General features: G+C 42.4%; 1 protein-coding gene across 3 annotated transcripts in view; it reads left to right on the plus strand.

The window, feature by feature from the left end:
• Positions 1 to 13,766, plus strand: part of Zc3h13 (zinc finger CCCH-type containing 13) — a 65,829-nt gene that overhangs the window by 47,954 nt on the left and 4,109 nt on the right. For 2 of the 3 annotated variants that reach the window (XM_048421958.3, XM_048421959.3), the window contains exons 12-18: positions 976 to 1,552; positions 3,441 to 3,544; positions 3,889 to 5,073; positions 5,653 to 6,165; positions 9,136 to 9,288; positions 10,400 to 10,600; positions 12,169 to 12,332. In XM_048421958.3, coding sequence (XP_048277915.3) covers positions 976 to 1,552; positions 3,441 to 3,544; positions 3,889 to 5,073; positions 5,653 to 6,165; positions 9,136 to 9,288; positions 10,400 to 10,600; positions 12,169 to 12,332 — 2,897 coding nt within the window. The remainder of the gene's footprint in view (positions 1 to 975; positions 1,553 to 3,440; positions 3,545 to 3,888; positions 5,074 to 5,652; positions 6,166 to 9,135; positions 9,289 to 10,399; positions 10,601 to 12,168; positions 12,333 to 13,766) is intronic. The other variant, XM_048421960.3, reaches the window with a different exon arrangement.

A 13,766-nucleotide genomic window follows, 5' to 3' on the forward strand; every position in this document is an offset into this window, starting at 1 on the left:
CAGGGATAAGGCAAATTCAAGTTACTAAATTAAACCTAGAAATATTCTAAAATGATTAGACATTCTAGTTGCCAACCTGTTGAACATACTGTAGCATGATTTACTGATTAACCAGCAAGTAGACATTATGAAGTATGAAAGTAATCTCCGAGATTACAGTGTCAGTAGACATTATTATAGAGCATAAAAGTGGCCTTCTGGACTACAGTGTCCTAGAGCACGTCCTCATGTTTGCTGTTGAAGGGGGCTGTCTCTTTAGAGAAGAGCCTGTGCTGCACCCCAGTGCACATTTTTGATCCCAGATTAGTTTCCTGTTCATCCAGGCATTTGAGCTGCATGTATTCGGTTTATGGGGTTTTTGTGAAGACTGGGAAGAGAGAAATACGTGAGAGACAATGAGTCAATCATTTTGAAAATTTGATTATTTTAAGATTTGGAGGCATCAGTACCTCTAACTCTAGCTTACTAGAAATTAATATTGCAGCCACAAGTTTTAAACTTCTGTTTGTTCCTTATTTTCTCACATCTGTACTTTGGTCTGTATGTATTTGGGGCTGAAACTGGAGGTGTAACTTAGAGGGAGTTCTTTTTCCTTCAGCTCCTGTATTCTACACCTCCTGCTGCCCCTATCCTTTGCCACCAGTGTTCTCAGATCCTGCTGGGGGACAGACATGACAGAAGTGGGGTTGAAGTAGTGGGCTGCAGACAGGGTGGGAGCATGCGGAGTGAAATCAAAGATACATCAGTGCAGGGTAGGGATTGGTGGGAAGCAGAAAGCAGGGTCGCTAGAGGGCAAGTGAACATCATCGTTAAGAATATAGTGTTTAAAGGTTAGACGATGAAGTTAAAAGTAAGTTCAGTACCTGGTCTATAATTTGTTCCTACTGTAGCCTGACACTCTATTCAGATAAGATGTGAGATCACCTATAGATTGTCTGACAAATCAATCACTGACAAACTTGATTTTTATTGTAGATCAAAGACCAAGCTCACCTGTTCGACATCAGGGAAGGAGCGAGGAGCTCGAGCGTGAGGACAGAAGAGAGGAGCGGAGAGTAGACAGAGTGGAGGAGAGAAGAGAGGAGCGGGTTCGGGACAGAGACAGGGACCGGGAGCGAGAAAGGGAGCGCGAGAGAGAGCGGGAACGAGATCGGGAGCGAGAGAAAGAAAGAGAAAGAGAACTAGAAAGAGAACGAGCTAGAGAGCGGGAAAGAGAGAGAGAGAAAGAGAGGGAAAGGGAGCGAGAACGAGAGCGAGATCAGAGAGATCGTGACCATGATCGAGAGCGAGAAAGAGAGAGGGAGCGGGAGAGGGAAAAAGAACGGGAGCGAGAAAGAGAAGAGAGAGAGAGGGAAAGAGAACGTGAACGGGAGCGTGAAAGAGAACGAGAACGAGAGAGGGAGCGAGAAAGGGCAAGAGAAAGAGAAAAAGAGCGAGAACGGCAAAGAGAATGGGAAGACAAAGACAGGGGACGCGATGACCGCCGGGAGAAGCGCGAGGACATCCGGGAGGACCGGAGCCTCAGAGAAGGCCACGAGGAGAGGAAAGCCAAGTAAGGAGGGCGGGACTAAGTGTCAGTAGAGTCCAATGTCCTTCCTGCCCCTCTCCACTGACTGTAACGCAATCACTTCATGTGTATGCATGCCTATTCGTGTGCATACATTTATTTGGTCTTTAAAATGTTTGTAGTTGTCTAGAAACATAGTTCTGAGTTCTATTTATGGATTCCAGGGCTATATTTTTCCATATTTGTCTATTTCTTTTCTGTCTCCCTCTCTCCGCATTAAGAATAATGAATGCAAACTTCAGACATTGTAGGCAAATGTACATTTCTTCTTAGTTCTGTCTCCTAAGATTAAAATTTTTAAGTCTTTCTCTTTCATGTGGTTTCGTGCTTTGGTTAATATTTTTTTTCATGTGTCTACTGTCTTACAAAGCAGTGTTTTTGATTCTTGTTTTATATCTAACCAACCCAAAAATTGAAAAGAGAAAGTTAGGAATGCTGCTCCCTGTAACCAGAAATAGTTAAATGAGACTAATAACTTCGTCTTTTCATTGCTTTCTCATCTCGGTTCTCTGAACTGACCTACAACTTTAAAAAAAATGGGGAAACATTGTTTTATGTAGGATTGCTGAATTACCATAGTGTTTGTTTTATTATTCTAATTTCAGGTTTTCTTAAAAGTAATTTAAATGGTTTTTCTGAAGTTTTAAGTTCTGCTTTATCCTAGTTCCTCAGCTACCCCTTGCTGTTAACAGTTTGCCCTGACGTGAGCAGTTTCTTTCTCATGTCCTAGTGGGCTCAGTGTGTCTCTTGCTGCTGTCACTCAGACTGCTGGTGCGTCTGCAGTTGACTCGAACGCTCACAAGGCCTGGAGGGCCCGGTGTGCCTTTATCACAGGTCTAGCAATCCCACTGTCTTATTTCTCCTCCACATGATCCTTAGGCTGACAGGAGTCCTTGAGTCCTCCATGTTCATACAGTGTGACTTATAGTCCATTTTCTTGTGTATAGCAAGTCCGAGCCGACCCAAATTTAAACATTATGGAGACAGACCAGCTCTAGTAGAGCTGGGTCCTGTGAATTGTCACGCTATTCCTGGGGCTGTCCCTGCTCTTATGTTCACTCATATGTGTAAGGAGCTGTTCTACTTTCTCAGCTTTTGGCCCTGGTATCTAGAAACAGTGTTAACTCTTAGAAATTTAGTCTTGGGTGACTAAAAGGTCAGACTTTATGAGCATGTGAGAAAGCAGTAGGATAATCTACCCCAGGTGTTTAAGCTCCTGCTCAGCTAAAGGTTAGCTACAGTAACAGATACAGCGAGTACCTGGATTATGTCTTGACTTGCCATTAAGCAAGTGATTTAGTTCTGTGGTGATAAAGGGAATTTTTACAGTGTTTCCACAATGTGCCCACATGGTTCTGTACGTTTATAACTAATTTAACTCACTTTAGTCTGAAGAGAAGGGCTGTTGCGTTTTTGCCCCAGTTTCAGATGACAGAACTAAGATTTGGGGACTTCACGGAACTTACTTAGGGTACATGAAAGTACTGTGACTGTAAGTCACACTCACAGCTTTTTAACTCCTAAAATGATTCTAGATTTTTCTTGCCCCTTTTTTTCCCCCCGGCATGAGACACATAAAATTGACAAGTTGTATTATAGAGTACATTATTTTATTGATTTTACTGCGGGATGTTACCAGCTTGTGTTTAGATCTGGCAGGTTTCCCTTGAGTGTTTCATGTGTGTGAAGAGGGAACAGTCCCTGTGGGTTTTAACTCAGTTTTACATTGTAGCAAACTGCCTTTTGTGAGCACAACTCTGACAGTGCTACTTTTCTGTGATTGTAATTCTACTTAGAGTCAAGAAATGCAGGTAAAGAGCAGAGTATTCTTTTCCCCTGTGGAACTTTATAACTTGTATTTGTCCAAATTTAGGAAACGTTATAGAAACGAAGGGAGTCCCAGCCCCCGGCAGTCCCCCAAGCGCAGGCGAGAGCATTCTCCAGACAGTGACGCCTACCACAGTGGGGATGACAAAAGTGAGTAGCTTTTCTGATGTACATGCTCGTTGTAGCATGAGCTCATCTTTGACGCTGATTGCAACTGATGTGTCAGGCCTTTGAAAATGTTTCTTTTCTGTGCTGCTAAATTGTCCTTGTGTAAGTAAAGCGTGTCAGGAATCCCATTTTACAGAAAGTAAAGTGTGTCAGGAATCCCATTTTACAGAAAGCCACTATCTTTTCCTAATTTTGGTACTTAGAGATGTATTTTTATTTTTATTGCCATTTTGAAAATTTTGAAGTGAAAAGTGAGTTTGTAGTTTAAATATGATGTTCTGTTTACTGACCTAATGGAGATGTAACTGCTTTTATTTTTTGTATAGATGAAAAACATAGACTCTTGAGCCAGGTCGTACGACCTCAAGATTCTCGCTCTCTCAGCCCATCCCACCTCCCAGAAGACAGGCAGGGTAGATGGAAAGAGGAGGATCGTAAATCAGAAAGGAGAGAGAGTTCAAGGCGCTATGAGGAGCAAGAACTCAGAGAGAAGGTTTCTTCTGGTGACAGGCAGAGGGAGCCAGCAGAGAGCGTGGACAGCTCAAGAGCTCGCACACAGGACCTCATTAGCCACCGCCAGCCTGAAGACCGCGACCGCGATGGGTCTGATCGAGCCCACGATGAAAAGAAAAAAGCAAAAGCTCCAAAGAAGCCTATTAAGAAGAAAAAGGAGGATGATGTTGGACTAGAGAGGAGCAACCTTGAGACATCTGAAGATGCTCAAGTATTTTCACCAAAAAAAGGACAGAAGAAGAAAAACGTTGAGAAAAAGCGTAAAAGATCCAAAGGTGATTCTGATGTCTCTGATGAAGAGTCGGCCCCACAGAACAAGAAGAAGAGAGGCCCGCGCACGCCCCCTCTGGCCATCAAGGAGGAACTGCTTGACATTTCCACTGACAAGGATGGCTTGCTCGAGGATTCACTAAAGAAGGAAGATACAGCCTTTAGTGACTGGTCGGATGAGGATGTGCCTGACCGCGCAGAGGGCATGGAGCCTGAGCACACCGCAGCCACTGCCACTCCTGGCAGTACCCCTTCCCCACTCTCATCTCTTCTCCCTCCCCCGCCTCCTGTGGCTGTTGCCAGTACTGCATCCACTGCTCTTGCCTCCTCAGCTGTTGCTACCTCTGCCATTATTTCCAGCTCTGCCTCCACCTCCAGTGCCAATGCCAGTGAAGACTCACATAGAAAATGCCATAGGACACGAGTGGAGAAAGTGGAAGCATCTCATGTGGCCCTAGAAGATCCACCACATCGCAAGCTGGTGGATCAAAAGAGGAGCAGCAGCCTTGGAAGCAACCGGAGTCACCGTAGCCACACCTCTGGTCGCCTGCGCTCCCCATCTAATGATTCTGCTCATCGAAGTGGGGATGACCAGGGTAGTCGGAAAAGAGTGCTGCACAGTGGCTCCAGAGACAGAGAAAAAACAAAAAGCCTGGAAATCACGGGAGAAAGAAAATCTAGGATAGATCAGTTAAAGCGTGGAGAACCCAGCCGAAGTACTTCTTCAGGTATAAAGTTGAATTGTGATCCAGTTAGTGTTTTCTGTGGTAGTGTATCGTATACAAATTATAACTCTAAGGCAGTGCCAGACTGGTTTTTCTACATGCTGCCTAAAGTTGCATGCAAATTCAAAACAAAACAAAAGCTTAACCATTTCATTTAAATCATATTTGTTGCTACTTTAATACCAACACTGTGAAGAAGCCTATGTGTTATCCCCAACAGGATCATAGTGGCATGCTTTACTGATTGAGCTAATGTAATTTAGCTATTTCTCTTTCCTGCAGCCAGGGCTACCTTTTGACCATAGAAAATAAGAGTAATTACTATAGTAATTAGCTGTATTAGTGCTTGGTCTTCTGCGTTCATGTGTTGATGCTTTGGTCTATAGTGAAAATAGGCAAGGATGCTCATGGAATTTAATTTTCACTTTATTGAGAGTTTGGATGTATAGGATTACAGAATCTAGAAATACAGAGTATATAAACAACATTAAAAAATAAAATAGAGAAGTTATAGAAGTGTAAAGGACTGTAAAACGAAGTGTTCTGTTTGTTTATTAACTTTCATATGCACACTCACTTTAGATCGCCAGGATTCCAGAAGCCACAGCTCAAGAAGAAGCTCCCCTGAGTCAGATCGCCAGGTTCATTCAAGGTCTGGGTCATTTGACAGCCGAGACAGGCTTCAAGAGCGAGATCGGTATGAGCATGACCGAGAGCGGGAGAGGGACCGGAGAGACCCGAGGCAGAGGGAATGGGACCGGGAAGCTGAAAAAGAGTGGCCGCGAACCCGAGACCGAGATCGACTGCGGGAACGAGAAAGAGAGCGAGACAAAAGAAGAGACTTAGACAGAGAAAGAGAGAGACTGACCACTGACCCTGTGGACAGGGACAGAGACCGAGATAGAACTTTTGAGTCTTCTCAGTCAGAATCTGTTAAACGCAGTGAAGCCAAACTGGAGAGCGAGCACGAAAGAGACCTTGACGGCAGTTCCCGGGACTCAGCAACCATGGATAAAGAAAGGATGGACAGAGACCTGGGGTCTGTGCAAGGGTTTGAAGACTTGAGTAAAGCTGAGCGAACAGAGAGTCTGGAAGGTAAGAGCACGACTCTTCTCTCTTGGATTGCCCCATTCCTTTTCCAGTTCTTTGCAGGACTGTGTTTCCTTTTGAAGTCATCCGTGAATAAACAGATGAACTGACTCCATTCCACTGCAGTGGAAGTAGATGGAGAAGGAAAGCCTGTAAGAGTGAAAGTGTAACTGGGATATAATATTTCATCAAAGACCTGAATGAGATGAAGAAGTAATGATTGAAGTAAAGGGAGGGAACAGAGTGTTAAGAGAAAGAACAGTCACTTCTGTTGCCACCTAAAAATTGAAGTGATAGCTCACTTGGCGCATTACCTGTAGCTTTTATTAACCATCACATCCTTTTCTTACATGATAAAAAAAAGTCAGCTGAGCATAATGGCTCACACCTATAGTCCTAACTCCAGGAAAGCTGAGTCTGAGAATCAGATTCAAGGTCAGCCTGGCTTACATAGCAAAACCTGTCTCAACTTGTGACAAAAATTGAAGTGAGCAATTAAATAGCTGTTAGTGGTCCCTGTTTGCTAGGGCAGTTGGAAATGAGCATGTTGTACCCCCAGAACTATTTGATGGCAGATTGACTGTGAAGCCTGATGGCGCTCCCTTTCTTCCAGCAGAACACAGGGCCATATCGGCCATTTGCAGGCAGAGCCTGTCTTGAGTGCATGGGACCTCGGTCCCACTCCTTTCCTCTTCACCTTTCACATTCCACAGTGCCAGACAATCGACTCATTTTAGGGATAGGGATGATGACTTCAGTAAAAAGAAGGTTATTACAATAGTTCAGTGGGTTACAGTTCAGCTAAATCCAGTTTGGTTACGCGGAAAGTCTAAACCTCCTTTAAAACCATGGCTTGCGCTTTCATTTTATTTATTCTCAAAATTGAGGTGAAATGTATTAGAAGAAAGCTAAGGTAGAAATGTCTTTGAAGTTAAATGGTTGTGTGTGTGTGTTTTAAACAGGTGTTGTTGAGCAGTCTAATCAGATAACCAAGAGATGTAAACAATCACTTTTTAAATCAGTAGATTTTACTATAGGCAAAATGTTGTCCTGCAGCAATTCACAAACAATAAATTGTTATTCTTTATGTCCTCCTCCCCAGACCCTAGACAAACTGACACAGGCATTTCCAGCCTCTCACCTGTCTTCATCCTTCCTTTTTCCTCTTACCATCTTGAGTGTACTACTTGAATGTGTTACTTCCTTTCCGAGCTGCTCTTTGAGCTGTGTCCATTGTGTGTCTGTGTAAGCGTTCCTGCTCTGTGTGGAATGACCTCCCCATGTCTTCATCCCCGTATCCTCCTCCTTAGGAATCATTGCTGTGTGTTACCCATACTCTGTGTGTAGCATTCCTGGTTGAATAATACACAGCCAGGTTAACAGGATGGCTTCTCTGAGAATTCTCTGGAAATTCTGCCTCCCTGGGACTCTCCAGTCTTACAGTCAGAATTTACATCATTGTTCTGACATAACCTTTTCTTTCCAAATCTCTGGTTATTAGTTTTTGTTTTATGTGGGGTTTTTTGTTTGTTTGTCTTGCTGTATAATAGCATTGGTCTTTAGAAAGGCGGGCTAACTCCCAGTTGCCTGTTTTCTCTTTTAACAAAAGCTTCATATTCATCACATTACATTTTCATCTCAATTCTGAGTATAAGTAGCATCGGGTCACTAGTTACAGTTCTAATGGAAGTACAACTTTGGGATGTAACTGAATAAAATTGAACTAATCATTATAATAGGTTCATTAGAACTGGAGTTACTGTCTTCATCGTGAATGTATCATTTCTTTATTGCGACCATAGATAAAATGGTATATTTAGAAGTGAATCAGTTGCTGTATCATGTAAATATTTTCTTATTAGTAAGAGCTTACAGCCAAAGAAGAAGTATCCTCATTGTATACAAACCCACTGTGATGGCAGGCAGTGATTTCATAAGCCAGCAGTACAGTGTTATTACTGAGAATAATAGAGTACATAAGGGAATTTTCTTCTGCAGTGTAGAAAAACTATTAGAATGATGAGAAATATTTCATAGCCTCATACTTTTTATGCTTCAGATGCATACCCATGAGCCTGTGGTTACTGTTTGCAAAAAGGGTTATAGATATATAAAATATGTAGCTTAGAAATAATTAAACTTATTTATACTTTGGGAACTAGGTTTACAACTAACTCAGGAAATAAAAGCTTAGTCTAGGTATAGTTGAGGAGAAAAGTCAATAAAAATAACAAAATAGAATTTGTACTACTGATGCCAACAGAAGCACTTACTTTCTAGTGTAGTATTACAGCATTCTTCCAAAAATTTCATTCAGTAAGGAAATGAAAACATTGAGACATTGAAGCGGAATTGAGAGAGAGGCAGGGGCAATTAACAACACTTTGACAGTAGTCCCTCGCTGTTAGAAAGTTCATATTGTGAGCTGAACATCAGAGACGAAGATTTGAGCTTAAAATGCAGTTTGAAATTGGTTTGCTAGTTTTTAAAATGAGTTTATTTGGGTAAAAAAATTACTGTAGCTTTTTGGAGTTAAACTATCCTAAATGTTCAAGTGTTGTTGAAAATTAACACAAAAAGATGACATGAAGTAGGAGAACTAGTTGAAGACAGGCTACAACAGGAAGGGAAATAGGGGTGAAATTGCAAAAGTTCAGTATATGCATGTATGAAACTGTCAGTTAATACAGTGTACATACATACTCAACATTAGTTCTGGAATTTTAATTCTGACCTAACAGTGTGTTTGGATATTGCTACTGTATCTTTAATATTAAAAATATAGCTAGTTCAGTTTTATTTTTCAAATTAAAGTTATCAAGTTATTATCAAATTATTAATTGGCAAAGGAATGTGGTTTTCTGGTTTAAAAAAATATTCTCGCGTCCTTTATTGTGCCCACCAGTCGCTGTCTTTCAGTTTCACTATTGCTCCCTTTTATTACTTTTTTGACATGAACTTGGTTTGTCTGTTTAGCAGGAGATGACGAGTCGAAGTTAGATGATGCACATTCGTTAGGCTCTGGTGCTGGGGAAGGATATGAACCCATCAGTGATGATGAACTAGATGAAATTCTCGCCGGGGATGCAGAAAAGAGAGAGGACCAGCAGGAAGAGGAGAAGATGCCAGGTATTGCATTGCAGAGTCACAGAGGAACTGGAGTGTAGGGGGAATGTGCCCTTTGTTCTCCTCCATAGTAAGTAAGGGCACGTAGGCTCTTCCCTCTAGGTCTTAAGGGAAGCCCATTAGAAAGAATATTAAAATACATGCATCTATATTCTTTAATTGACACTGCCCTTGAAAGAGTCCTAGGTCCTAGGGAAAGGCAGAATTGTAAGATTTCTTTTCTAGAGTTTAAGATTTCTTATTAACTCACCTAGAACCTCACCAATTCCCAGCTGCTTGCCAATGTCTGACATGGTGGGTACAGGACTTCATAATTGTGGTGACCTGAGCCAACTTTTTAAACACCTCTCAAAAAGAGTGATAGTTGAGATTTGTTTGAACACAGTTGATGAAGTTCCTTTTCTGCATGTGTCCATTCTGTCTTTCCTGTGTCCTTACTGTGGTCTGTGCTCTGCCCGGCCCACTGGAGTAAGAACTGTGAAGCAGCACCTTGACACTTAAGGAGCCATCTGCCTCGTCAGGGCCTCAGCATGCAACTTTTTAATTTATTTGATTTTTTTTTCTTTTTTTTATTTTTGAGACAGAATCTCATGTAGCACAGCTGACTTCAAACGCCCTGTGCAGCTGAGGATGATCTTGAACTTCTGATTCTCCTGCCTGTACCTCCCAAGCCCTGGGGTTATAGGCATTGGCTGCCACGTGTGTTTGTTTTACTTTGTTGTTGTTTTAGCATTGGGAGTTATTTTGATTGACCTGGGTATATAAAATGTACTTATTTCATTTGTCCTTCTATTTCCTAACTTAGAGATGCAGCTTGTCACCTCATTTTCCTGAGACTATTTGCTGTGAGATAACAGTCACTGTGTTGCTCTTTTATGTTCACTCATTTATTTTCTGGGGATGTGGTGCTTGCTGCAGGACAGGTGTGGAGCTCAGAGGGACAGCTCTTGGGACTCGGTCAGTTCTGCTTCCACCGTGGGGTCCAAGAATCAGACCGAGGTTGACAGCTTTGACTTCAGGCACATTTACATGCTGAGCCATCTTGCCAGCCTCGGACTGCATTTTCCTGGTGTGAAATAAAGTTCTGCTCTGTGATTCTTTACCTTGTTTCCAGATCCTTTAGATGTGATAGATGTGGATTGGTCTGGACTTATGCCAAAGCATCCCAAAGAACCGAGAGAGCCAGGGGCTGCGCTCTTCAAGTTCACACCCGGAGCTGTTCTGCTGCGAGTCGGGATTTCTAAGAAGTTGGCAGGTTCTGAACTATTTACTAAAGTTAAGGAAACATGTCAACGACTTCTAGAAAAACCCAAAGGTAACTTGGTTTTGCTTTAGTAACATGCCGTAACTATGAGTGTGCTCTTGGGAAGCATTCCGTTGGTTGTCTTGTAGAACCTGGGCTCTAGGAACTGTTTTGGGAGTCATATTATTTCTTAAATTCAAGAACGGCTTAATTCTGGTCGGGGGGGAACCTTGGAAAAGAAAATGAACTTTCTGTATCAAAAATACTCTGAGGGTTGAAGGTTTAGCTCTCTGCAGAGCATAAGCACAGGGCACGGGGCGTGGCTCCAGCACCGTGGAAAAGAGAAAATGCTTTCTAACAGTAAGTTCACGCGTCAGGATGCACGAGGTTCCATATTTTCCCTAAGCCATGTTTGGGTGACTTGACAACCCTTTCCCCTGGTTTCAAGCAGGTGTTCCCAAATGTGAATGTCCAGGCTGAGGATGGTTTAATGTGTTGGGGAGGGTCCCTAATCTGTATTACAGAGAATACCCTTCTTCTTACCTAATCTCCATCTGTTGGTGTCAGCTGTAGTTGGAATAGTTACATCACCACTGTCCCTTGTCTGCAGTAAGACACACAGCAGTGCCTGGACCGGAGGCACATTATGTTTAGACTGTTAGTATATTTAGTCAGAAAATATTTTATCTGAATTAATTTTCGCCTTATAACTGTCAGCAAATCTGAACTTTTTAATTTATGGATTCTGGTGTTTTTTGGTTTGTTCTGTAGTTCTATAGCTTACTAATAATTCTGTCGATGAGACTGAGAGAAAACTGTTTTTAAAGTTTTATGAGCCCATGTCCTTTTGCCTGTTCCCATAATCAGTAAAGTTCTCAATTTTAATACTACTAATAAATTGTAACTATGAACATTTTGTGATCTGAAAAGTGACCTAAGGGTTCTTGCCACACTCTTTTTACTTTGGTTAAGTCTTTGGCCTCAGAAAAAAACTCCTTTTAACCCCAGTTCTTTGTTTACTTTATCCCAGCCTAATTTTTTAATCAAATTTCTCGTTTTTCTTTCTTATTTTCTTGTCAACTTAAGAGTTTTCTCTTTCTCTTGCATGGTATAATCTAAAACTAATCTATTGTGCCTTAACACATCGTCTATAACATATTGTCATATAACACATTATGTTTATGTGACTTAGACATTTGGCTAACCCCTAACAGCCCTTAGCTAATGTTATAGAGGTCACTGTCTCTGCCGTGACTACTTTTATATCTTGCTACAGAAGAGTCCTGAAATGTCAGAGTGTACATGATATTTAATGCTAGGCCAGATACTGAATCTTATTTAAATGTTCTCACTTGACCGTTCTTTCAAGTCTATATATAATCAGGGGCCTCATTCCCTCTCTAAAGTCTGCTTTCAATACACCTTAAATTTAAGATAGCATCACACTGTTGTTTTCATGGAAGACTAGCCATGTAACTACATGGAAGACAAAGGTACTTCATGAGGGACCATTGCTGCTCGCCTTGGTGAACCATTCACCAGGGTCGCTAATGTCAGTAAGTCAGAGGAGTACTCAGTTAAGTCAGTGCTGACACTTGCCTCTCGCAGGGAGACTTAACACATGCTTGTTTTGATTAAAGATGCAGATGGCCTTTTCGAGCATGAGCTAGGGGCTCTCAACATGGCTGCCTTACTGCGAAAAGAAGAGCGAGCAAGTCTCCTTAGTGACCTGGGACCATGTTGTAAAGCATTATGTTTCAGACGGGATTCTGCAATCCGGAAGCAGCTTGTGAAGAACGAAAAGGTACCGCTCAGTGGGTGGTAGGAATAGTGTATTTTCCATCTTAACTGTTTGTGAATTTGCTTTCCTAATCTGCCAGATACTTAAGGGAAGAATCCACATTTCCTCCTCAGCAGTGTTGATGGCGGCTGTTGTGAGTGATAGTTGTCCCTCTAGACTCCATACATGAACGTTTATTCATGTGTGAGATGTTCTCCATGCTTCTTGGGATAAGCAGACACATAAGAGTGTATGCAAGCATTTGCTAGAGACAATAAAGGTGACTCAGAAGTCAGAAATGAGAGTTACTCGAGATTTGAGAAGGAGCTGATAGAGACTGAAAGAGTCTTGGGTTTTTTGTTTGTTTGGTTTTGATTTTTTCAAGACAGGTTTCTCTGTAGCTTTGGAGCCTGTCCTGGAACTAGCTCTTGTAGACCAGGTTGGCCTCGAACTCACAGAGATCCGCCTGTTCTGCCTCCTAAGTGCTGGGATTAAAGGCGTGCGCCACCACCACCCGGCTGAGTCTTGGGCTTTTTAAGGTTGGGGAAGTAGGACTGTAGGTGAGTGTGATGGACATGGGCAGTATGACAAAAGAAAATTGGTCCTGTAAAGTCAGAAAAGCATTAACTTAGTAACAGTTTACAGGACTACATAGGAAAACATTGACTTCTCTTTCTTTAGCATTGCTATAAGGAATGATAGACAGGTTTGGGGGAGTAAGTTTATAAACTGGAAATATGTAAACTCTTCTCTAAAGATTAAAATGGACACAGTTATGAGGAATGGGAGACATTTTAGAAAGTCAAGTCTGGGACTGGAGAGCCGGCTCAGCAGTTAAGAGTGCTTGCTGCTATTTCAGAGGACCAGAGTCCAGTTCCTAGTGCCTACTGTCCACGTATGTAACTCCAGCTGCAGGGGGTCCAGAACCCTCTTCTGGCTTCTGTGGGTGTATCTCTTCCTCTGTTTCCTCTGCCCCTCTGTCTCTTCCTCGCCCGTCTCGTCTCTCTCTGTGTGTCTTTCTATCTATCTACCCATCCATCCACCCATCTATAGTCTTCTTGACAAAAGAACTGTTTCAAATGACTTTTGACACAGTTAATCATTCTCCTTTGTGATTGCTGTTTTGTGTATACTTACTATCTCCTCGTTATTCTGCCCAGGTGGCCATCTCTCCTGGCAGCCTTTCTCAGCCCAGCATCTCTCTTGAGAGTATTGCCGCCCCCAACCCTAGACATGTGGGCAGTGAGTCCTCTTCGCAGCTGGGCACTGACAGCAGTCACCATGGTCACTGTGCAGTTGTAAATGATCACTTGTGTCATGTTACGGCTACTTCCAATAAGGAGTGCCGGTATCCTCAGGAGACTGCACACTCTGTAAAAAATAGCACTCGGGAGGCAGAGGCAAGCGTGAGGCCAGCCTGCTCTGTAAGAGCTGGTTCCGGGCCAGGCTCCAAAGCTA

Source organism: Myodes glareolus, chromosome 12, assembly GCF_982192425.1.
Source record: "Myodes glareolus chromosome 12, mMyoGla1.1, whole genome shotgun sequence".
Classification (NCBI taxonomy): domain Eukaryota; kingdom Metazoa; phylum Chordata; class Mammalia; order Rodentia; family Cricetidae; genus Myodes; species Myodes glareolus.